The sequence below is a fragment of the Equus asinus genome, chromosome 1 (assembly GCF_041296235.1).
Source record: "Equus asinus isolate D_3611 breed Donkey chromosome 1, EquAss-T2T_v2, whole genome shotgun sequence".
NCBI lineage: Eukaryota > Metazoa > Chordata > Mammalia > Perissodactyla > Equidae > Equus > Equus asinus.
In genome coordinates, this window is record NC_091790.1 from 31,612,873 (window position 1) to 31,636,604 (window position 23,732).

The following is a 23,732-nucleotide window of genomic DNA, read 5'->3' on the forward strand; positions in this document are numbered from 1 at the left end:
TCCAGCCATGCTCTGCTTCATTCAGCCCAGACACATCCCTCTCCTTGCTCTTCCCCACGTGCGCAAGGTGCCCCTGCTCCAGCCCTTATGCCTGGAAAGCTGCTCCCCTACATAGCCCTGTGGCTGGTGCTCTCGCTCTTGCAGGAGTGTTAAAAAATTACCTTCTTTGTGAGGCCTCCTGAGCCGCCCTAAATTTCCTCCACCCACCTAACCTCCTGTTATGAGCTGAATTGTCTTGCCCGCCAATTCATGTGCTGAAGCCCTAACCCTTATACCTCACCATGTGACTATTCAGAGATGGGGCCTTCACAGAGGTGATTAAGCTAAAATGGGGTCACAGGGTGGCCCCAATTCAATATGACTTGTGTCCTTTTAAGAAGAGGAGATTAGGACCCAGACACACACCGAGGGGAGACCACATGGGCACACGGGGAGAAGACGGCCATCTGTAAGCCAAGGAGAGAGGCTCAGAAGAAACCAACCCTGCTGACACCTTGATCTTGGACTTCCGGCCTCCAGAACTATGAGGAAGCAAATGTCTGTTGTGTAAGCCCCAGGTCTGTGGTGCTTTGTTATGCAGCTGGAGCTGACTAATACACTCTGCAACATTTCCCATCTCCCTCCCTGCTTTATTTGTCTCCTTAGCACACATCCCTCTCTAACATATAATAGTTTCCTTATTTACCCTGTCTGCCATCCACCTCCCACTATAAGATAAGCCCCCTGAGCAGGGTTCCTTCTGCTCGTCTGGTTTGTTCCCGGGACGTCCCCAGAGCCTGGACCAGGGCCTGACACATGGTGAGCTCCAGAAGGATGCATCCAGTGAAGAAATGAATCTCCTTAGTATCCTCTAGTCTCGCAGGAGTGGAGGATTCACAGCTTCTTTGGTTGTTTGTTGCAATGATTCTTACCTGACCAATGGGTTTATTGAACAAATATTTATTAAGCACCTGCTGAATCCCAAGCATTGTTCTAGATGCTGGAGATATAGCCACACACAAAGCAAAGTCCCTGCCACAGAGGGGACATCGACACACACACAAGGCGTGACATGCTAGGTGGTGACAGTGCTGTGGGGACAAGAGAGCAGGGAGGGCACAGAGGGGGCCAGGAGGGGGAGGGAACAATTTTAAATGAGGGTCAATAAAGAGCTCATTGAGAAGTGATGTTAGAGTTAGGAAGTGAAGAAATCAAGAGAAGGAGCCACGTGGGTATCTAAGGGAAGGGCTTTCCTGGCACCAGGATCAGCCTGTGCAAAACCCTGAGGATGGAGCAGGCCTGGAAAAGGGGAGGGAAGTGGAGGGGCTGTGGGCCCGATGCTCTGGGCCACGGTGAAGGCTTTGCCCTCTCTGTTGTCTGTGGCTTGGTGTTTGGACACAGAAGCTGGAGCAGATCCTGTCTCGTGGCTGGGGGTGTTTCTCCCGTCAGGAAGCATGTGTCTGATTGTCCCTCTCTGTCATGTACCAGCCATTGATCATCGATGCCATGGTCCTTGCAAAACCGTTGTGCTCTATTCTACCATTCCTTCTCCATTCAGTAGCTAAAATTCATCTACAAACAGAAAATTCCCATCTACTATTTTTTATTCAACGATAACATAAAATAGGTAGAATAGGATTCTTTTCCTTAATTTCCTAGCATTCAAAATAATGAGTGAATTGGTCCATGAACACCTTCCACTGGTGACCAATTGGTTTAGTTTTTTTTCTCTTTTCATTATGAATCATATTTGAGTTTAAACATATTCGATGTGTTTCAGTCCATTGCAGTCTTAGCTTTACTGATGCTCAAACGTTCCCTCTTTGGGGCCGGCCCGTTGGCGCAGCGGTTGAGTTCGCACGTTCTGCTTCGGCGGCCCGGGATTCACTGGTTAGGATCCCGGGTGCGGACATGGCACCGCTTGGCAAGCCATGCTGTGGTAGGCATCCCACATACAAAGTAGAGGAAGATGGGCACGGATGTTAGCTCAGGGCCAGTCTTGCTCAGCAAAAAGAGGAGGATTGGCAGCAGATCTTAGCTCAGGGCTAATCTTCCTCAAAAAAAAAAAGAAAAAAAAGTTCCCTCTTTGGCCAGTGGGAGCCTTTCCAGTTGGCTCCTGAGTCCTCTTGATGTGACCCGGTGGTCTTTCATGGGATCCACGCCTTCTGGCATGACAGTATCAGGCTCATCTTGTACATTTTCTGCCCCCAAGACCTGGGATCAATCATTTCTCCAAGAAGTCCTGATTCTTTTGGGTAGAAAAAGGAATCTCAAGACCACAGCTGGGTGCTATGACGCCTGTGAATTTTAACCTCATGGTCTCAGGACTTAACTGCCTCTTAATCCAAGGCAGTTTTATAGTTAAGCCCATTTTCTCTAAGACAGTTATTTCAACCTTTTTGTCCTTCCTCACACATCCCACCCCCCTCCGCCCCTCACTCTCAGCGGTTTACCTGGCCTCACGCTTCCCTGAGAAAGCACCTCCCAGAAAAGAACTCCCTCACCCTCCGTCGCTCTGGCCTCATCTTCTTCCCTGCAGTGATGGGACCAGTCCCTGCTTCTCCACACCTGCTCGGACCCTGTCCATCTGCCCCCCCAAGGACTTTGCTCCTTCTGTTATCCCCACTGTCCCTTGTCACCCTCCCTCCACCCCTCGTCCCTCTCATGTGGCCCTCCTCAGAGATCGTGAGCCTGGAATGAAGCCAGTCTGCAGCATTGTGGGCTTTTTCCAGCGCTGCTCAGCGGTGTTGGAGGCAACCTGGAGAGGCCATCCAGCACTGACCATCAAGTCTACATCGAACTAGGGAAACCTGGCCTGGGCCCCTCTCTCCGCTTGACCACTGCAATCACCCTGTCACTGGACTCTGACGGTAACTGGCCTCTTGCTTCCTCTCCTTGTCACACAGCACGCATGGTGAGTCATGTCACCCCCTCGTCACAGCTTCCAACGGCACATGGGTACAGTCCATCCTCCTGCCTCTGTTGTCCTCTCATCCACCCCAGTCCACTCTCCCCTCACCCCCGAGTTCCAAGCACGCCGCCCTCACTTGGTGCCATGACCATGCCAAGCCCCAACTCAAGATGCCCGTATGAACCGTTGCCCCCTGGCTGGGTCCTTCTCAGCTTTCTTTCCTCAGCTTACACGTGACCCCGCGTATGTGGGATCTGACCACACTATTTCCCCACCATGGTCCTCTATTCTTTTTGTTCTCTGAATCCTCCATATATCTGTGCGTTAGCTGGTCACCTTTGCTCAGAATCAGGTCGGAATCAAATGCAAGGGCTCTGCAGCCTGGCGGCCTGGGTCTGAGTCCTGGATCTACCCTTTCCAGGCTGGGCCACCGTGAGCAGTTTACTTAACTTCTCAGAGCCTCAGATTCCTCATCTTTTAAATGGAGAAGTTGTGAGAATTAAGTAGATTGGCATTTGTAAAGTAGCCCATGGTGGGCACTGTGTAGGTGTAAGCTACCACTGTGTGTGTCCCCCATGTCCCGTTGGCTCCGTGAAGCCAGGGCCACGTCTGTATAGTTACTGTTGACACTGCGCCTGGCGTTCATTGAGTGCTTGTTGAGTGAAGGAATGAAGGACACGTGAACACCTCCTTGGAGCTGGCTGGGAAATCGAGCCTCTTAAGTCAACACTGGGCAAAGGGTAGCTCAGATGATACGTGCCATGGTCTTTCATTCCCAGAGTCTAGAATCCAAACACTGATGCACACGGTCCTGATAACACAAGAGAAAGATTGAGGAGCTACCATCGTAGGAGAATGAGGAGGCTGGTTCGACACTCTCCGCTGGGGGCAGCCTCCAGCGCAGGAAGACTGGGCTGCCCATCGCTGAGCTGACGTCTACCAGTTGCGAGGGGAGCATGCGAGCTCCTTTCTAGGCGTCTGGAGGCAGAAACAGCTGTGTGTCTTGGCCGCCGTCAACCCCCTGGGGTTGGGAAGAGCCCCACGGCGCAGGTGTGGGCTGACGTCTCCTGGCTCAGCTCCCTGGGAGAGCCAGCCCGGCTCTGCCAGCCTTCGTGCTGTGGGGTGGGGGTTGGGCAGAGTTAATAGGAGCGGTTGTTTGGAAGTTCATTTTGTTATTATTTTTTTGTCGAAAAGGAATATGAGGCAGTGATCTATCTATAATTATCTATAGACATAGACACACACACACACACACACACACACACACACACACGACTCGACTTACGCCCTCAGGTGGAGATAACTGGGTATAGACTCTTAGCTTTTCTCATGATGTACTTTAAGCAGCAGAACCTCCAAGACCTTGACCCTCAGAGGATGGCCCAGGGCTGAGACCTCCCAGACACCGAGTCAAACCTTCCCCACCACCTTGTGGCTGGCGGCCTGGCGGCTCTGGCTGCCGTGCAGACAGTGGCGTGCTCAGCAAGCTCAGAAGCCCGGTGATTCAAAGACTCCCAACGTGTTTGTGTGGCACCTGCCCTCTCCGCTCGAGGTCCCCAGGTGCCATCCTTCCCTCCTGGTCCGTTACTGAAAATCAACAAGGCCCCTCGCTTTGGGGGGTTGATGCGAGACTGGTCTGTGTGGGCGCCTGTGGGCCCTGAAGACCATGTGAGCTATATTCACTCCTGTGGTCGAGACCAAGCCCCGCACACACCGGGCCTCGGGCCCCCACCAGCATCACAGCTGGAAAAACAACCCCAAAGCACACCTGTCACAGGTGGGGGCTACCTTTCACATGCCCAGAGCAGCGAGGGTCTGCGTGTCCCTTGTTCAGTCCAATTCCACATTCAGGGAGAACCCACCAGGGCAGGACAGGTGTGCAGACTGGAATCTGGCTGTTCGTTCGGTCACTGTCGACTGAAGTCGCTCTGACAACGAAGGTCTGTGTCCCGCAGCCCTGTGCCCCAGCACGTGAGCTGGGAAAATAGACCCGGGGCTTGGGAGGAAGTGGGGTGACACTGGAGCTCCCCGCCCCCAGCACTCCCTGCACAAGAGGATGAACAGGCTTCTCGAATGTGCTCTCACGTCTGGGGATGGGCAGGCCCATTTCCTTTCTATCCTCAACCCTTCCCCAGAAATGCCCCTTTCCTGATTGGGCTACAAGATCCTTAGATGTCAAATAGAAAGATCTGTAGATAGAAAATATTGTGAAGTGTTTTATAACAAGGCCTGTACATTGTCACTCCAGAGAGCAGAGAAAAAAGTTATGGGGATAAGTTTTGGTTCAACATCCAAAAGACCTTTCTAGCAATTAGAGATGTGCTATTGTAAAAAAAAAAAAAAAAAAGGCTGCCTTGTGTGTAGAAGTGAGCTCCCCATCCCTGGGGGAATGCAGACAGAGGCTGGGTGCTGGCCCCATCCTGTGGGTGTGTGAGAAAGAAGAAACTTTTGCTATGTTTCCATTTTTGTCTTGTATGTTTGAAAACTTTAAAAATATACATTTTTAAAGGAATTAAAAATCAAATATAAATTTAAAATAAAATATAAATTTTATAAATAAAATCTAAAATAAACTACTTTCTACTTTTCTGTATGTTTGAAAATTATCAAAATACAAAATTTTAAAAATTTGCTCTTAACTTTTGCTTCATCATGTAGTTAGTTTTGAAAAGTAAAGTGAAACTGTGGATTACTACATGGAGATTCCCTTTTGATTAATGTTAATTTAGTTAAATATTCCAGTAATAACATAGCCAGTCAGGGGTATTTTGGAATGCTTTAGCTGGAAGTAACAGAAAACTCAACTATAAACATCTTAAATAAACAAGAAGTCTCAGGGTAAGCCACCCACAGCTCAGCAATGTCAGCAAAGACCCAGGCAAGTGCTTTCTCTCCATTCCATCATTCTTAGCATGCTGGCTTGTTGTCTCATGACCACAAAATGGCTGCTTCAGTTCCAGGCATCACACCGATATTCAAGGTAGAAAGAAGAGAGGAATCCACGCCAGCTGTATCTGTCTCTTTTATAAGAAAAAGGCAAAACTTCTCCAGAAGCTCCCAACAAATTTCCACTTAAGACTCAGGAAAGGACAGCAATCACTTCTGACTTGTTCATGAGAACACGGAAGCCCTGACAGGACTTGTTATTAGAAACAGGTCTCCAAACTTCTCACTCAGTGTCTTTTCTGTTGGCGACACCACCTCTCTGATTTCATATTTTATCTATTTGAGAGAACTTGTTTTTCCACTGTGTTGCTGACAAATTCAGCAGGGTATAGTGGTTTTCCCGTTTGCTGACTCACGCACGGATCACTGGTATTTTCAGCACAGCTCTACAGACATGAGACCAATTCATCACTGGACCCACGGACATATTTCTCCAGGAGTGTGGAATAAAAGATAAAGTAAACGAAAAAGCTGACGGCAACTGGAAAAGCATTACAGCATTTTTACAGATCGAGCTAGTGACTTGTTTTAAGAACAAAAGTGAACATGAATCCACGTAAGACGTAACAAAAATGATAACTACAAAAGGATCGGCCCCAGTTGAGTGACCACAATAAAAAGCAAAAATGAAGCATTCATTCAGATCACTGTGCTCATATCCATCTTAGGAATCCTTGCTTCTCCAGCTTCCTAAAGAACCGCTTGTTAAAAGAGGTTTTCAGTCTGATTCTCAGTGAAGATGCGGCTTTTGTCCTACAAAACTGTCCTATGGTTTGTGTTCTGAAGCGTATTTTTACATTAAAAATCTGCGATGCCTCCAGGACCAGCTCCATCTAAGCATCCGTGTGTGAGCTGAGCATCTTCAGCCCCAGTGGCTGTTTTCAAGCCTGGCTTGCTTCCTGCTTTCCAGTGCCCTGCAGACCACGGGTGGCTTACACACATGTATTTAGACAATAATATTGACTAGACTGCCAGAATTTTTCTCTCTTTGTATCCAGAAGGGTTTGCTCGTAATTAGTTAAACAAGCTTTCTCTGGCTCCTCATCAGGATTTAATAGAGAAATCTAAAACTCCACACCCACCCACAGGGGGCAGTCAGCTGTGAAAGGAAACACAGCTATTCAGAGGAAGGACTTTTTCTCCTCTCTCCTCAAGGCTCAGCTCCTTTCCATTTCTCCCCTCCTTTGGCCAAAGGGAGTGCTCTGCTGTCACTGATCACAGTTGTTCTGAACAGAAGGAGCCCTGGGCACTTTCCACAGTGATGGCACAGAGTGAAATACTGTATCTCGCTCAGACAGCTGACCTGGGTCATCAGCCACAAGCTTTGAGAACTGAGTAGCAACTACCTCCCATCTACTTGTGAAAATTATTCATCCCGCCCTCTTCAAGACATTCTTTCAGTTCGAGTGTTCTAAGAAAGAGGAAAGAAAAGGAGAAGCAATTATAAGAAAAAGAACAGGATGTGGTTGACGAAATGTGAGACAAAAGTCTGGCTAGCAGAGGAAATTGACTTTGTCTTTAAAGGGACCCTGTACTGAGTCACCTATACCTTTAAGAATCTGATGAAAGGTAACAAACCCTTTTCCCAGAAAAAATTGTAAAGTACACACATGAATAATTTGCCTAAATTGCGTGTGATTCACTGATACACACACCCCAGTATTATATGGACCGCGAGCCAAGAATTCCTATTTTAGACGCAAGTTACTAGAAGCTGCTCACAGAAGGAACTCTCAAGGTGGTTGGGAAATAAATCATAACTACAAAGAAATTTCCAGTGGCACAGGGACATGCGGAGCTAACATCATGCAAAAGAAAAGGATCAAGAACTGACGCTGCTCAAAGAAGAATTTTAATCCACCAGGGGTCAGTTCTTCTGTTGTAGATTACGTATTTCTACCACTTACGCAAATTTGTTTTCCATTCTGCCCAGATGCGTGGCAAGGGAATAAAAAAACCCTTCTGAATTACAATGGATTGATGCATCTGGAAGTGATTGAAACATATCAACAAAAGAATGCAATCTCACAAAAATGGTTTGCTTGTGTAAATTCTTGTTTTGTTTTGCTTCCTATTTTATGGTGGTTTGTTAGCTTTTCAAATGGGACATTTTCAAACACTCCTGCTTTCTTAAGCCAGTATAATTTCAGACGCCTGTTTAGGGTCGGGGTGAACTCAGGCTCTGGTTCAGTGAAGAGGGCTCCACCAGTCAGGACAGGCGGGCGCAGCTCATGTGCATGAGACACAGCTTCAGGTCCCAGTGTCTCCACGCGGCGGGACTTTCTTTCCTGCTTGTGCGAACTCTGCTGTGGCTCCAGTGGCTGCGCAGCCCATCCCTCCTCTCTGTGATGGGTCAGCGTTCCAAGCTGCCTGAACCCTTCAGCCCCTTTACGTCAACACTTACTCCCATTGTCACCGTGGGACCCAAGCGAAGAGCTGGACAGACGAGCATCAGGGATCACATGTGCACACATGGCTTCCCACCACGTTTCTTTGGCCAAAGCAAGTCACGGAGTGATGCCTCATTTTATGGGGATGGAAACGCCTGGTCCATCAGTGGGTCTGGAGGAAGATGAGAACCAAATGTTGATAGAAGTTGTCGTGCCTGCTGCAGGGGCTACTCACATATGCTTGAAAACGAAAATAAATTTGGAGGGATGTGTGTGCCAAGATGTTCTCTGTGAATAGAAAACCTACCCGTGCCTTAGATTTCAAAAACAAATGATCGGTTTTCCATTTACAACCATGATGGAGTAACAGAGGCCAGATTACTCCTCCTCAAATAAAGAGAAAAACCAATAGAATATATGAAAAATCGTTTCAGACATTTGACCACAGTCAATGAAGGACTTCAATCACTGAGAGAAAAACAAATAAGGCAATTCCCACAATGGCCCCAAATGACTGCCTGAATGCAGATTCCAGGCCCAGGACAGGGAGGGGAAACCAAATAGTTCTGTGGTTTCACTGAGCTGAGGAGACAGAGGTCAGAGTTCAGGGAGACCAAGGTGGCTAGGATCTGAAGGGCAGAGCACGAGAGAGAAAGGAGCTACAGAGAGACAGAGAGAGAGAGAAAGAGCGAGAAACAGGGGCTGTGTGTCCTGGAGCTCTGCAGGAGAGGGCCCTAGAAAGATAAGACTTTGGTGAATATTGTTGGATGCATCTCTCAGGGGAAACTATGTGAGGACGGTGACACAACCACCAGAAATCAATAGGCCGAACAATTCCCAGAACTCACACGGGATGGGAAATAGGTCCCAGAGCGACCAGCCAGAGTGTGAAGACATGACATAGACCTCGGGCAGGCTCCTCAGAGAAACATCACTGCCAAAGGCCTCAAGCTTTTCCTCCATAACCCATTCTCCTCTCTGTAGCCTGAGGAAGCCATCAGAAATGCAAATCCACTCGCAGCTCTGCTTACTCCGGGAGAAAGGGGGGGGCTGTCAGCCTGGAGCCCAGTCCACGTGTCACCACTCCTGCCACACCGTGGCCTTCTTCCAGTTCTTTGTATCCAGCCTGCTTTTCCTGCCTGATGGCCTTTCTGCTTTGCGGTCCTTCAGCCGACCGTGGTCCTCTGTGGCTCAGACGTGGCATCTTCTTGAGGCAACTCAATAATCATAATAGCCAACATTCACTAACTGCAGGGGTGAACTGAATTTAGCCTGAGATTGTCTCCTTAACTGTACGGGCGGAGCCGGTGAGCGAGGTAACCTGCACAGAGCTAATGGGCTATGTGGAATTCTAGGTCCCCGCCTTTCCTAACCTTTCTGTTACTGACCGTCCTTTCACCTCTTCACGTGAGAATTATTTATATCTGATGGCTAAGAAACAAAATAGAAAACCACCATTAATATCTGACTGCCAAAAATACACAGGTGCTGATCAGAAACAGAATCAACTTAAAAAATAATCGAAAGTAGGCAAACCAGAGTGAGAAGTGGGCGAGCACATCAGCTCATCCCGGCAGAGCGAGAGGAGCAGGCACGAGCATCCTTCTGAGAAGGCCCTGCCTCCAGCTCCTGGGCTCAGTTTTAACGAGGCCCGGGCCTCCCCCGGGGGCCGTCACGTGCTTCAGGTTAGCATTCCAGCCAGAGCACAGCACATGATATTGGATTTAATGTTCACAGAATAAACTCAAAGTGTCTCAGCTGATTGGGACTTCTCTGAGACTGTACTGTCAAGAAGAAAGCTAGGAAGGGCACAGAAGCTTGCCTGCCGAAGCGCTAGTAATAACTTTTTTTTTTTCGTCTTTTTTTAGTAATAACTTTTAAAAACCTTGGAGGGGCTGGCCCCGTGGCTGAAAGGTTAAGTTCGTACGTTCTGCTTTGGTGGCCCAGGGTTTTGCCGGTTCGGATCCTGGGCGCAGACATGGCACCGCTCATCAGGCCACATTGAGGCGGTGTCCCATATAGCACAACCAGAAGGACCCACAAATAAAATATACAACTATGCCCTGGGAGGCTTTGTGGAGAAGGAAAAAAAAGAGGAAGATTGGCAACAGATAGTAGCTCAGGGCCAATCTTCCTCACCAAAAAAAAGAGGCAGATTGGCAACAGATGTTAGCTCAGGGCCAATCTTTAAAAGAAAATAAAAATAATAAAATCCTTGGAGAAGCCCTTTTTTCTTTCCTGTAGCCCGGCTGACGCCTCCTCAGGGAAGTAGAAAGATGACAGAACTCCCTCATTATTTTAGAGGATCATCATTTTGTGAAGGATCAGAGTTTTTCAGGGCAAAGGAAACCAGTGAATGACGGCTGATGCTCCGAACTTAAAGGCACTTGAGGGGTCTGGAGCAGACGGTGCCACTCCTGGGCTTCAACGTCTCCATCTGTGAAAACAGTGGCAGTGACTCATAGAGGAGAGCTGGCAGCCGTGTCTCACCTCATTAATTGCCATGGGAGTCAACTGGTTACTCTGAGATCAAGAAGGTTTGTAGGGAAAAGAGGGTTTTCTGGCATGCACCCCAGACCACAGTTGCTCTTAAGCTCACCTGTATCTCCTGCCACGTGAGATGTGCCTGGAGCAGCTGGTGTAACCTGGTGGCCAGGTCCTCCTTTTGAATTGGCAAGACGTGACGTGCGATGAAAGCAGAAAGTTTGGGGACACACCCTGTGCTGCCCTTCAACACACTGGGACTGTGTCCCATACGGGTCACTTGGGAGGCAGGCCCAGTGGGGGCTGTATCAGACAGGTGCTGCCCCCTCGCTGAAGCCAGGAGGCCGTGGGCCTGAGCCCCCACCTGCTCTTCTGTGAGCCACTCAAGGGCTATGGGACTCATCTGTTCTCGTCCTGGCACTCCAGGGACATGGGGACTGAGGTCCCGAGAACTCACAAGACTTGTTCAAGGTGACAGATGTTGGCGTCAGACTTGCAACCAGACCCCAGGGCTCCAACTCACAATTCAGATCTCCTTACATCTAAGAGTTTCTTCCCTGGAAGGAAGGTCTTCATACTTTTGATGATGCCCTATCACAGGGGTGAACTGTAAAGTGTGAACTGAGATTTGCAGGTGCAGAGGGAATCGGTGCCCCTTTCTCAGTCGGGACTAAGGAAAGTCCCGTGAACAGATGATTTGGGAAACTAAGTCTTTCTAACAGGTAATTAAGAAAAAGTTATAATACAAGCTCATTTTGTTAAAAAAACTCAGAAAAATATAATTTTATAATAAATATCATTCACAATCATACCCTCAAAGAACCACTGTAGAAACTGAATCTTAGCCCGGGTCCTGCCTCCTGGTCCAAGGGCTGCATTTGCAGCCTAGGAGCCTCTCCTGCCACCCTCTATCCCAGCACTACCCTGGGCTCTTCTGCTAGAGTCCATGGACAATAGCTTTTCATCCTCATCCACATGCATTTATTGAGCACCTCCTGTATACACCTGAGAACACTTGTTGATCCCCAGGCAAACAAAAGTTGTCTGTTTGCTTTAAAGCAGGGTTTTGCTACTATTGACATTTTGAGTGGATAATTTTTTATTGTAGGGGCTGCTCTGTGCATTGGAGGATGTTCCGCAGCATCTCTGGTTTCTACCCACCAGATGACAGTAACCCCCTCAGCAGGTGTCTCTAGACATTGCCAAATGTCTCCTGGAGGGCAAGATGGCTTCTGGCTGAGAACCACCGCTCTAAGGACAACTGATGGGGCCACGGGTTCCCTTTGGGCCCAGGCATTTGACCACGGGTGGCCACTGTGTCCATGCTCAGCACCAGACACCGTGACACCCTTTTGTTCCCAGAGGAGAAGTGCATGACTCTGGCTTGCTGGTAAACCAACATAATTTTCAGTTAAGTCAGTGGCTTTTCTCCAGAATTAACAACTCACCACCCACCCACCACCTGGGTGTCCCCACCCTGCTCCCCTCCACACTGCAGGGCAGCTCCCAGAGGTGAGCCACGTGGGAAGCACTCACTCTTTAAAAAAAATAGTGCTTCAAAACTGAAACGCAGCTGGTCTTGCATAACCCGGGTTCCTGGATTCAAGTTACACACGTCACTGTGTGTCTCTCTCTCTCTCTCCACTGAGTTCTGCAAATCCGACAGAGTGATTGATGGATGGGACGTCACAATTTTTGTTTTCCCTGCGATATGAACATCTATTCCTATTAGAGACCTTTGACCTTTCTGTTGACTGAAAAGTTAAAGTCTTCTCCACAGAGGTTTAATGGCCTTCAGACAACCTTGCTCATTGTCCTTTGAATTGTCAACAGCATTCAAACAATCTCCTTGTGTAGCACGGTGACTCTAGTTAACAATATATTATACATTTGAAAGTTGCTAAGAGTAGATCTTAAAAGTTCTTGCCACACACACAAAATTGCAACTATGGGAGGTGACAGATAAGTTCAGATTGTGGTAGTCATTTTGCATTGTATACATATACAAAGTCATTACACTGTACACGCCAAACTTACACAATGTTAGATGTCAGTCATGTCTCAATAAAGCTGGGGAAAAAATCTGCTTCCTGCTTTGCTAAGACTTGTCCTTGGGTTCTTTCATAGAGTTTGCTGACGGTGGGAAAGATTATTCCTCATCATTTAACCATCTATGTTAGTGTATATATTTTTGGTGGCTTTATTTTTTCTTTTGTTTTTAAAAAATGTTTTCTTACAAAAGTAACTGCTGGGTCTAGGACTTAATTTTGCCTTATTTACAAGCAAATAGGTTGGTTAGTCTGTTGCTGTTTCATAGATGCTGGCAGGAGACACAAGACTCCTGAGTCAGAGACAAAGGACTTCCTTACCCGAGGCACCGCAGGAAGCACTCGCGTCAGCCTGTAGGCGTTGGTTTCCCTCTGCTTTGTAAGTCCCTGGGGGGGTGACTTGAGGGTCCAAGGGCTGCCTGCATACGAAGCAGGTTGTGTCATAGGAGAGGAACCTGGAGGTGGGGAAACCCACGTTTTATAACAAGCAGTAAGCACGCCTGTTCTTCCTGGAAGAAGACGGTACCTCATCCATCAAAGATGCTTGCTGCCAACAGTACTGAGAAACTGCCTGGTGGAACGCAGTCAGGGCTCTGCGTTCTTGGCACAGCCGACAAAGCCAGGTAGAGCACAAGACCTGTGGAAACTGTCCCCTGCAAAAGGAACTAGAATTCTCCTTAGTTTCTTGGAGAAAAGTCCATCGAAGATGTGCACTGGGAGTGTTGGGAAAGCCAGTTTCGTGGGCACAGTCTTTCGACCCCTGCGCGGCCACGTGAGAGTGGTCTCCAGCCTGGAACCGTTCCTCACACGGAGATCAAGAGCCCTCACGTCTGAGTGGGGGATAGCTCTTTATCCGGAAATACCTCACCCTGTTCCGGGCTTCATGTGTACTTCTATGTTCTGCTTGAGTATGTGCGTCATGGGGCATCTGGAGACCCCATGCTCTATCCGCTCCCAGTGGGAGGGGTCCGGGTTCTCGGCCTGCTGCATGAGAGGGGTGTGTGTAGACCACCTCCCTGCTTTGGCTGCGGGACCAGATGCACTGGCCGCAGGGCACGGATGCTCATTATTGAAGCTGATCTCGCTCTGTCTCTTCTCCCTGGGAGTAAAGCACTGCTCCATCCAGTGTCTGTGAGTAGTATCTTTCTTGGCGTCCCCGACACCTGCACACCGTACAGGGAGGTGACATCCTGGGGCTGCAGCTTCTGGTGGCAGGCAGCTGGGGTCACTCGTCGAAAAGCAGACTGAGATTTTCTTCCGCCATGACTTTCTCTCTCCTCTCCAAACACTTCTCTACTATTTTTACATTGCGAAGATTTGTAAAAATTATATTCTATAATTAAAGCTCTGCTGTGATATCTAAAGGTTGATACAAATAATTAAAAATCAAAATAACGTATAAGAACCACATATGTGTTTGAACCCATAGAGAATGAAACATACACTAGGTCATTAAAATTTTGCCGCTTGGAGGATTTTCCAAGCATCAACATCCGAAGGATAATTTCTCACTTTCTCTCAAATCCCCTTTACTCTTCCTGGCTCACAGTCAGCTACCACTGTTTTTGAGGAGCCATGCCATCTCCTTTCTTAGATTCCTTTTTCGTTCTCCTTGCCTCTTCTTTAGACCAATTTAATCAGAATATATGGGAGGCGGACACTGAGTGTGATGGTTAATTTTCTGTGTCAACTTGACTAACTTATATGTCAACTAGGCCAAAGGGCGCCCAGACATCTGGTGTGGGGCCCAGGACGAGAGAAGGCTCCACGACAGAACCAGGCTGCCATGCGAGCTGCTCTGCCACCCGGGCCACGGACCCAGCAGATCCACTGGTGCCCGAAGTGTCAGGGCAGAAAGGGACGCTGTTGGGAGCCTCTGCCGGACCCCACAGGTGAATCGCAGCGCAGGCCCTTGGCATCCTGGAGCAAAGCCCTGCCACCCCCACAGATAACTACTCTCCTCTTGAGAAACGGCTCTGGCCTGCTACTGGGCCTCCTCAGAGACGGAGCGCTTAACCCTGGGCACCAAGTCACCACGCAACCTGAGCTGCCATCGCGACCTGAGCTGCCATCACGACCTGGGCGTCACCTGACCCATCCAGCCGTAAAGCTGCGCGTGCACAGCAGCACTCCATCACCAAGTGGAAGTGGTGGATGCGGGCCCGGCCCAGCAGGCCCGAAGGCACAAGTGAGTCACGTGAAGAAGTGGCCCAAATGCCCCCGGTCCCCCCTCCTGCTACACCTTCTCCTCCCAGCCTGCACCGACGGGCCTCACGGGGAGTCCCCATGATCAGCTGACAGAGGAGGAGCTGACCACCCGGGAGCGGACAGCCGCAGCCCGACAGCCCCTGCCTGGGGCATCCCTGAAGGACACGGTGAAGGGACATCCTCCCGGGGCAGAACCTGGAGCAGCGCACCTGGCCGTTCACTTTACTTGGAAAGAGAAACGACCTGACGTGTGATTAGACGCCAGTTCTTGGGCTGTGGCCAATGGTTTGGCTGGATGGTCGCTACTTGGAAGAAATATGACTAGAAAACCAGTGAAAAAAGAAATTTGGGGAAGAGGTATGTGGGCAGAGCTCTTTGAAAGGGCAAAAAACCATGAAGGTATTCGTGCCCCATGTGAATGATCACCAAAGGGTGGCCTCAGCAGAAGAGGATTTTAATAACCATGTGGATAGGATGACCCCGTCTGTGGGTACCAGTTAGCCTCTCTCCTCAGCCACTCCTGTCATCGCTCAGTGGGCTGATGAACAAAGTGGCCATGGTGGCAGGGATGGAGGATGTGCATGGGCTGAGCACCACGCACTCCACTCACCTAGGCTGACCTGGCTGTGGCCACTACTGAGCACCCAATATGCCAGCTGCAGAGGCTGACACTGAGCCCCCATATGGCACCATTCCTCGGGGTGGTCAGCCAGCTACCTGGTGGCAGGTTTCCTACACTGGCCCACTTCCATAGCGGAAGGGGCAGCATTTTGTTCCTACTGGAATAGACACTTACTCTGGATAAGAATTTGCCTTCTCCGCGTGCAATGCTTCTGCTGAAATGGCTGGTGGGGACTTACAGAAAGCCTCATCCACAGTCGTGGCGTCCACGCAGCATTGCGTCTGAACAAGGAACTCAGTTCACAGCAAAAGAAGTGCACCAATGGGCCCGTGACCATGGAATTCACTGGTCTTGCCATGTTCCCCACCACTCAGACACAGTTTGTTGACAGAACAGTGGAATGGCCTGTTGAAGACTCAGTTACAGGGCCAGCTAGGTGGCAACACCTTGCAGGACTGGGCAAGGTTCTCCAGGATGCTGTATATACTGTGAATCAGCGTCCAATGTGGGGCTGTTTCTCCCATAGCCTGTGTCTATAGGTCCAGGAATCAACGACCCGTGTATACTGGTCCTTGATATCACCTCTAATAAATTTTTGCCTCTTGTTTCCATGATTTTATGCTCTGCAGGTCTAGAGGTCTTAGTTCCAAAGGGAGGAATGCTTCCATCAGGAGACACAACAATGATTCCACCGAACCGGAAGTTAAGACTGCCGCCCGGCCATCTTCGGCTCCTCATGCCTCTGAATCAACAGGCAAAGAAGGAGTTACTGTGCTGGCTGGGGTGACTGATCCTGACTACAGTGGAAACTGGACTGCGACCCCACAGTGGAGGCAAGGGAGAGCATGTCTGGATTATAGGAGATCCCTTAGAGCATCTCACAGTATTTCCATGTCCTGAGATTATGGCCAATGGAAAACTATATCCCAATCCAGGCAGGGCTAGGAATGGCTCAGACCCTTCAGGAATGAAGGTTTGGGTGACCCTATTTAGTAGAGAACCATGACCAGCTGAAGTGCTTGTTGAAGGCAAAGGGAATAGGGGTGGGTAGTGGAAGAAGGAAGTTATAAATACCGGCTACGACCATGTGACCAGTTACAGAGGACCGTAATTGTCATGAGCATTTCCTCCTTATTTCGTCATGAGTACCTGTGTGTGTAAAGCAAATCTTTGTCTTCTTTCCTCTCTTATGATGTAACGTAAGAGTTTTACAGCATAGAATTAAGTTACGGGATGTCAAGAAGAGTAAGCATCACTTAAGGAACACACACACGCACGCACACACGCAGGCAGGCAGGCAGGCAGACAGACACACGCGCGCGCAGGTTCTGTTTCTCTAGAGCCTAACACTCTGTATTTGTTCCTTACAGGTCTCCAGGTGAGGACAAAATGCTTCCAGGATTAAAACTCTGACATAAGAGATTACAATTACTAAATCACGTTAGGAGAAATAAGTTTTGGGGAAAAATTCATTACCTGGACTGGTCAGCACCTGGCAACAAGAAGCAATTTTCCAAAAAAAAAAAATCACACAAAAACGCCAAAAAGTGTTTTGAAAAAGTGCTTTGAGAATTTACTGTACAGTGTTTTTAACAATTTATTTATATGTCGGCTTCTACATGCTCTTACATTTGTGTAAAACATTTGTACATATTCTTTACAATTTGTACATATATTAAATGGCTGTATCATAAACACTGTTCTATAAGATTTTATAAAAGAAAAATCAAGTAGGGAAAATTACTTATAAAACATTAACAAAAACCCGTGATATTAAGAACAAGAAGTTCTCATATTCATCTTCATTTGATTTCCTCTTCTACTAATTTTTTGGTTTCAGTTTATTTAAGCTGGCCCAAATTTTCCATTTTCTATAATTCCTAGGTCATAAAAATGAGAGCAGTTGGAGAGACTGTCGTAAGGCCACGGTGGAGGGTGGACGGCGTCTGCAGGAGCAAGGTCGGCGTGGCGGCACGTGTTCAGATTCAAAGCTGACGGTTTGCAGAGTCTGCTTTGCTTTATGCCATTAGCTGAAGTACTGGCGATGAGAAAAATTCAGTCTGAAGTTTGGGACACAGGCTGGAAGAAGAGCCCTCTGCACTTGTCTTAAACACGAACGCTCTGGGGGTTACTGCGCATTCTTCAGGCTGCAGCCCTTATCAGTGCCTAAACTTTCCATTTTACTCAACTGTGTTTTTCATCTTTTCAGGTAATACCAACTGGCCTGCTAGTGTACAATCCAAATCAAGTGGCTCATCGTGTCTCGCTGGCACTTCTCACTATGCCTGACTGAACAGCTGAAGACTGACAAGGGGGTTAAACGCTCGGGAGGAGCCTGTGTGCCCCCTGATTGCTCCTTCCTGAGCACAGGAGTCAGGGCGCCGCTCCAGGCCCGGGAGCAGGCCGAGCATTTCAAAAACATCCCCAGAGTTTCCAGATGTTCTTCCTAGTGTCAAGAACGCCTCCCCATGCTCAGGAAGGAGGTGCCAGAGAGAAAGCCCTCCTGGGGGAAGACGACGCTTCAAGGACGTTCCTAAGGAAAGCGAGGGCAGGAGAATCTGCCCATGGGTTTTTGCCAAGCTGCGTCCTCTAGGCCTCTCTGCTCCCTCTCCTGAAAACATAAGCACTTGAGTCATAAATATGTCAGTGAAAGGCATGTGGATTCTCCTGAAGAGACAGGAATCCCAAAGGACAGAAAAGTTATAAAAATATACAAACATATATATTTTTTATTCTGGCGTATTTCATATTTTTAAGAAAGCAATTAGTAATTATCTGACACGGGGTAAGAACAAGAAGATTGCAGGTAACTTACAAATTACAATTTTATGTAAAATATCACTGGGGGGAACCCCTAATTTTCTGTTCAAAATTCTGATAACTTTAAGTACTTTCCAAAAATAGAGAATTTCAATTGGTTAATAATGGATATGGAAAGGAACAAAAAAAGACCATCCCCAGATAACGGATGCATTCAGGCTGGTTAATAAAGTAAAGGCAGTTTTTTGCAACTCTACTTCTTTTTGGTTTTCTTTTTTTCCTGTTTTTCTTTGTTTTGGAAGATAAGGGAAAAAACTGAATTGCATTGCCCCAAGTCAGAAAGAAGCACTTCGGAGTTTTCTTCACATTCTGTTCTGTTCTACATGACCGGGAAGCGGCCGAGGGCCTGCCTCAGCTTTTCTGCAATCTGGTGAAGAAAGAAAACAATTTTGAGATATTATTCCCATTATGACGTTGTAGTATTCTATTATTTCCACCTCTTATAAGTTAAACATTACAAAAATTTCAAGTACTTTCACTGGTCTGTGCTTCCAGTCTCTCCTGGCATCAACCCAGCCTCCACCCTGCAGGAGAGACCTCCTTATACCCCAGATGGTGGTGCCACAGCCTGCAGGAAGCCCCGGCTCCTCCCCATGGCCCCTGCCCGTCTGCATAGCAGCATTTCCAGATGATCCGCTTTTCCCCAGCGAGCCAGATGGACGGGGTCTTCGTTTGGGCCTACAATCCTCCTGCGTGGGCACCTATGAGCTCCTGAGACCCAGCTGACGAGCCCGCGGCTCCTACACAGTACGGACAGTACACACCTTCCTCTAAGGCTAGGGCTGCACTGCGTCAGGATTCTGGGCCTCGGTCTCCCCCACGGGGACCCAGCTCCTGGAAGACACAGCTGTCTGAGTCGTCCCTGGGGCCTAAGCAATGGAGTGAGCGCTTGGTATATAAGAGGCACTCAATCAATGTTTGTTACATGAACAAATACACACATTTTAATAACTTAAGGGTTACCTTCTCATAAAAGCAGGTTAGATCTAACAAATATGGTGGTTAAATACCTGGTTTTCTATTTTGAATTACAATGTCACTGATAACTACAACTCACCTGGGCTTGAGTCTTAAGTGACCAACATTACCGGAATTTCAGGAGTTGCCCTTCAATTATTTTCAGACATAGAACAACGTAATCTATTATTCTAACACCTGATGAAAGGCAGCCCTACTGGCACCAACTAATAGAAAAGTGTCTGGTTAGAGAGCGCAGGAGCCGCACACTGCGAGGGAGAGGCAGCTGGCGGGAATTCTTTCTGTAAACTCAGCTCCGACCCCCAGTTCACAACACGCATGGGGCGCCTCAGCCAGAGCTCCCTCTCAAGCACCCGCCGTCGGAGACGCGAGTTCGGCAGCGTCCAGCCCAAAGGCGACAAGGCCTGCACGTGAGCGTGGGGCTTGCCTGCCACGTCCCTGAAGACACATGAGCTAACACCACAGAACAGTGGGGACCTTAGGAAGAAACACGGCCACCAACACACGGTCAACTACAACGTCACAGAACTTGTCTTCAGGTCTGCGTTTCCATGCAAGATCTTTCTTTTCTGTACACTAATAAACAACAAAATTACTACGTAGAGGCATAAGAGTTTATGTTTTCATGATTGTTCTCTGAATGAAAGTATTTAAGGTTTCGCTCTCTTTTGTTTTCTTTCTGGAATTCCTCTTATGCACTGTGAAACCTCCCTCATAAACAGCCTGCCCGCGGTGTGTGCCGTGCCAGGCTCCGCGGAGAGCGTGCCGTGCAGTGTCCCTGTGCCCAGAGGCTGGGAGGGACTCAGGAACGACACAGTCAGGACTTCTGGGACCTCACGACTAGCGTCCAACACCCCTCCTTCTTCAAAAGAAAACCTTTTCTAACCCAGTGTTACTCAAAAAGGAAAAAGCAGACAGAATTAAGAGATTTGAAAAAACCCTTGCTCAGTATTTGGCCTCCTTTGGTTTGTTACTGAGCATTACAAAAACACCAATGGATCGACTTCATCTGGTCCGAGTTGGCAAGCAGGAGCCCTCTCTCCAGGCCCCGCACAGCCCAGGGAGGCAGGCGGCTTACCGTCTCGTAGAAATGCACCTGCTGCTCCAGGTACAGGCGGATGACGCTGTTGTAGTCGTAGATCCGGTTACTGTGAAAGTGGTTCATCTCGGCTGCAAGCAAAACCAAGACGTCAGTCAGCCCCAGGCGCCAGAGGACAATACCTGGCCCCCTGCTCACGTAGGACTCATCGCCGCCAGGTTTAACCTGGCTGCAGGGCATTGCCGGTTCTTGGCAAATCACTTTACAAAGAGGCTAGAAAAGCAACTGGATCAGTTAATGGCAAACAACACTTTTTAGTAGATGGATGATTTTTTGCTGATTTGCATGTTAAATACGATGAAACCCAAAACGGATTATCAGCCAAATGTGGACTATTGTTCTAACGGAACTGATGGAGCAGGAAACCACTTGGTGGTAATTCTCCTCAGACGACTGCGGGTCAGAATGCCACGTCTGTTTGCAGCGGAGCTGGCAAGGCCCAAGTGGGCCACGTTCCCTCTCGCACAGCGACCGCCTAGGCAGGTGTCTCAGGGCCTTTGGAAGGCTGGGCAGACGAGCAGACGCAGTGGAGACCCTCTTCAGTAATGGCGCTTTGCAGCCTGAGCACCAGGGCTGTCAGGATGCAACCTCTCACCAGGCGAGAGCATCTGACACCCGCTCTTCATCTTGGCTGAAGGTACAGATTCAGCACATGAATCCCCTATTGAAGTTTGCCTCTCAACACCGTCCCCACCCCATCACAGCTCTGGCGAGGCCTTCCTTATCGGAGCCCCTCATCGCCTCCCCACCTGCCTTTGCCCTGATATCCCGGGTGCAGAAAGCCAAGGGCTGGTGTAAATTCCTACAGAAAGCTAATTGTCCTGGGTGGTGGCAGTTCTTTTTTTTTGGGTGAAGAAGATTCACCCTGAGCAAACATCTGTGCCAATCTTCCTCTACTTTGCATGTGGGATGCCACCACAGCATGGCTTGACGAGCGGTGTGTAGTCTGTGCCCGAGACCCAAACCTGTGCGCTCTGGGCTGCTGAAGTGGAGCGTGCAAAATTAACCACTGTGCCACCAGGCTGGCCCATGGGTTTTACAGTAAGTCACCTGAAGTTGTACAAAACTTCTCATTTACCTCAAACATAAGTTCAAAGCCAAATTCCCCATTTCAAACCCTCCAAACCCAAATCTTCAATCAGGTTTCCCCAGTTCTGCCCCTAGTTGCCTCAGTTCTGGAACTCTTGCACCCATTCTTCTCTTTCTCCACTAATTCCCTAGGCCTGCAGGTTGTTCCTTGAAAAGCCTGCAGACACGCTTCACTCTCTTCCCCCAGCACCACATCTTCCTTAGGCCCTTAAAATCTCAGAGCGCAGAAGCAATGGTCGTCTGGCTGGGCTGCCTGGCGAACGTCTGCCCCTCCATGCAACTATCAAACTCTGCTCCCTTGACCATTTTTTTTCCCCATCAAAACCTTTAAGTGGCTTCTTAATGCCCACATCGAGTCGAGACTTTTCTGCCTGGCTTTCAGGGACCTCCACAATCACCAAAACTTATTCCCCGATAACCCGCAAGTATGCTTTATTCCTGAAGGCCAAGGGCAGAATCTTGGACCATTGTTTTGTGCGCGTTTTTCATCTTACAACATCCTTCCTCTTTCTCCTTTGCCACACATATTCTGTCCATCCACCAAAACGGGAAAAATTCATTTACCGCTCCTGTCTGCAGGAAAACACTCAAAGACATAAAAATTAATTAACACCTTCTTTTTAATAACAGTCACACTATGCCGAAAATGCTACGTCCACACTCCCTTCATATTCTGTGGTCCTGGGGCATGAAGGTTACACACTGCTAAAGGCTGAACTTTGGAGTCTAACAGAGCTTTATGACAGGTGCTGATGTTAAGGGCTGTAAAGGCATCTCTAACATCTCTAAGACAGGTCTAAGCGAGCTGTCATTCACAGTTACGGCAGGTAAATGTGCGAAAGAGTAAATAAATATTACAGATCTTCATTAACACTGGGATCCTGCAAACAGGAGGCGTATGAGGATATTTTAAATCAGCTTTCATCTATTCAACTGTCATTCACAGTTGGCTTTCTGTCCAGCAAGGAAAAGAGCCCCTTTGCTGGGGGAAAGGTCTCCACCAGCTAGGCGTAACCTCTGGTCTTACCTTGTAGCGCGTACGACATGGTGCCCACGCGTTTCACCATGTTCTGCTTGTCCTGCGGGGTGATTTTACTAGTGGCAACCAGTTTATCGCTTTCTTTCACTTTTTCTATGGCTCCCTGTGAAATAGAAAATGCAATGGTATTACGAAAACAAAGCTAAAAGGATTAGTCACTCGTTTAAACTACAAGAGTGCTAACGTCTTCTACAACTGCCTTGCTACTGAACAGGAAAATGTCCCCACGAAACAGGAACATCATCGATAGGAAAAGCATCAATAGGAAAGCAGTGAAATGTAACTGCCTCTAAGTCACTGGCGAGCAAAAAGGCTGCCACTGTTGAAAAATAGAACTAAGTTAAGGTTTATAGTTTTATGTTACAACAAAATAGAAAACCCCCGAGCACACTGTTTGCGTGATATTTATAAGCCACTGCCAGCACAAGGGCAGGGTTTAAGGGGAAAGCTGGCGTTGGTGCGTTAGAAGGTCCTCTGAGGAGGGCAGTCCTGGGTGCATGCTCAGGTCCTCTCTCTGCTGTTACAGTGTTTCCTGAGCTGCTGCCTAAGCCAGCTGGTCCTGAGGCTCAAGCTTCACCATATTGTCTGTAAGCAGCACTGAATCAACTTTATTTATTTATTTTTTTTTTAGAAATTTTTTTTTTTTAAGATTTTATTTTTTTCCTTTTTTCTCCCCAAAGCCCCCTGGTACATAGTTGTATATTCTTTGTTGTGGGTCCTTCTAGTTGTGGCATGTGGGACGCTGCCTCAGCGTGGTTTGATGAGCAGTGCCATGTCCACGCCCAGGATTCGAACCAACAAAACACTGGGCCGCCTGCAGCGGAGCGCGCGAACTTAACCACTCGGCCACGGGGCCAGCCCCTCAACTTTAAATTAACACTTAGATGGAAGTAGTATAAAAGCTGCCAAACATCTCCCACTCCAGTATCATCACACTGCTCATTACTGAGAGCCGTCTGGAAAGAAAAGCCCTCTCCTCCTGCATAAATTAGGCTCCATGCCTATAATGCTAACTTGGCTGGCACAAATTCCGAAAACACGCTAACTGTTCTGAGTTTTTCTTTTATTGAAATTTTTATTTATTTATTTAATCCCCCTCCCCCAGTTTAACTGAGATAT

The 23,732-nt window shown here is 48.2% G+C and overlaps 1 protein-coding gene across 1 annotated transcript in view; it reads right to left on the reverse strand.

The window, feature by feature from the left end:
* Window positions 1–17,136: 17,136 nt before the first annotated feature.
* Window positions 17,137–23,732, reverse strand: part of SNX9 (sorting nexin 9) — a 104,037-nt gene continuing 97,441 nt past the window's right edge. The window contains exons 16-18 of the mRNA XM_044761557.2: window positions 22,602–22,716; window positions 20,465–20,556; window positions 17,137–18,775 (exon numbers count right to left, since the gene is read on the reverse strand). Coding sequence (XP_044617492.2) covers window positions 18,728–18,775; window positions 20,465–20,556; window positions 22,602–22,716 — 255 coding nt within the window. The 3' untranslated portion in view covers window positions 17,137–18,727. The remainder of the gene's footprint in view (window positions 18,776–20,464; window positions 20,557–22,601; window positions 22,717–23,732) is intronic.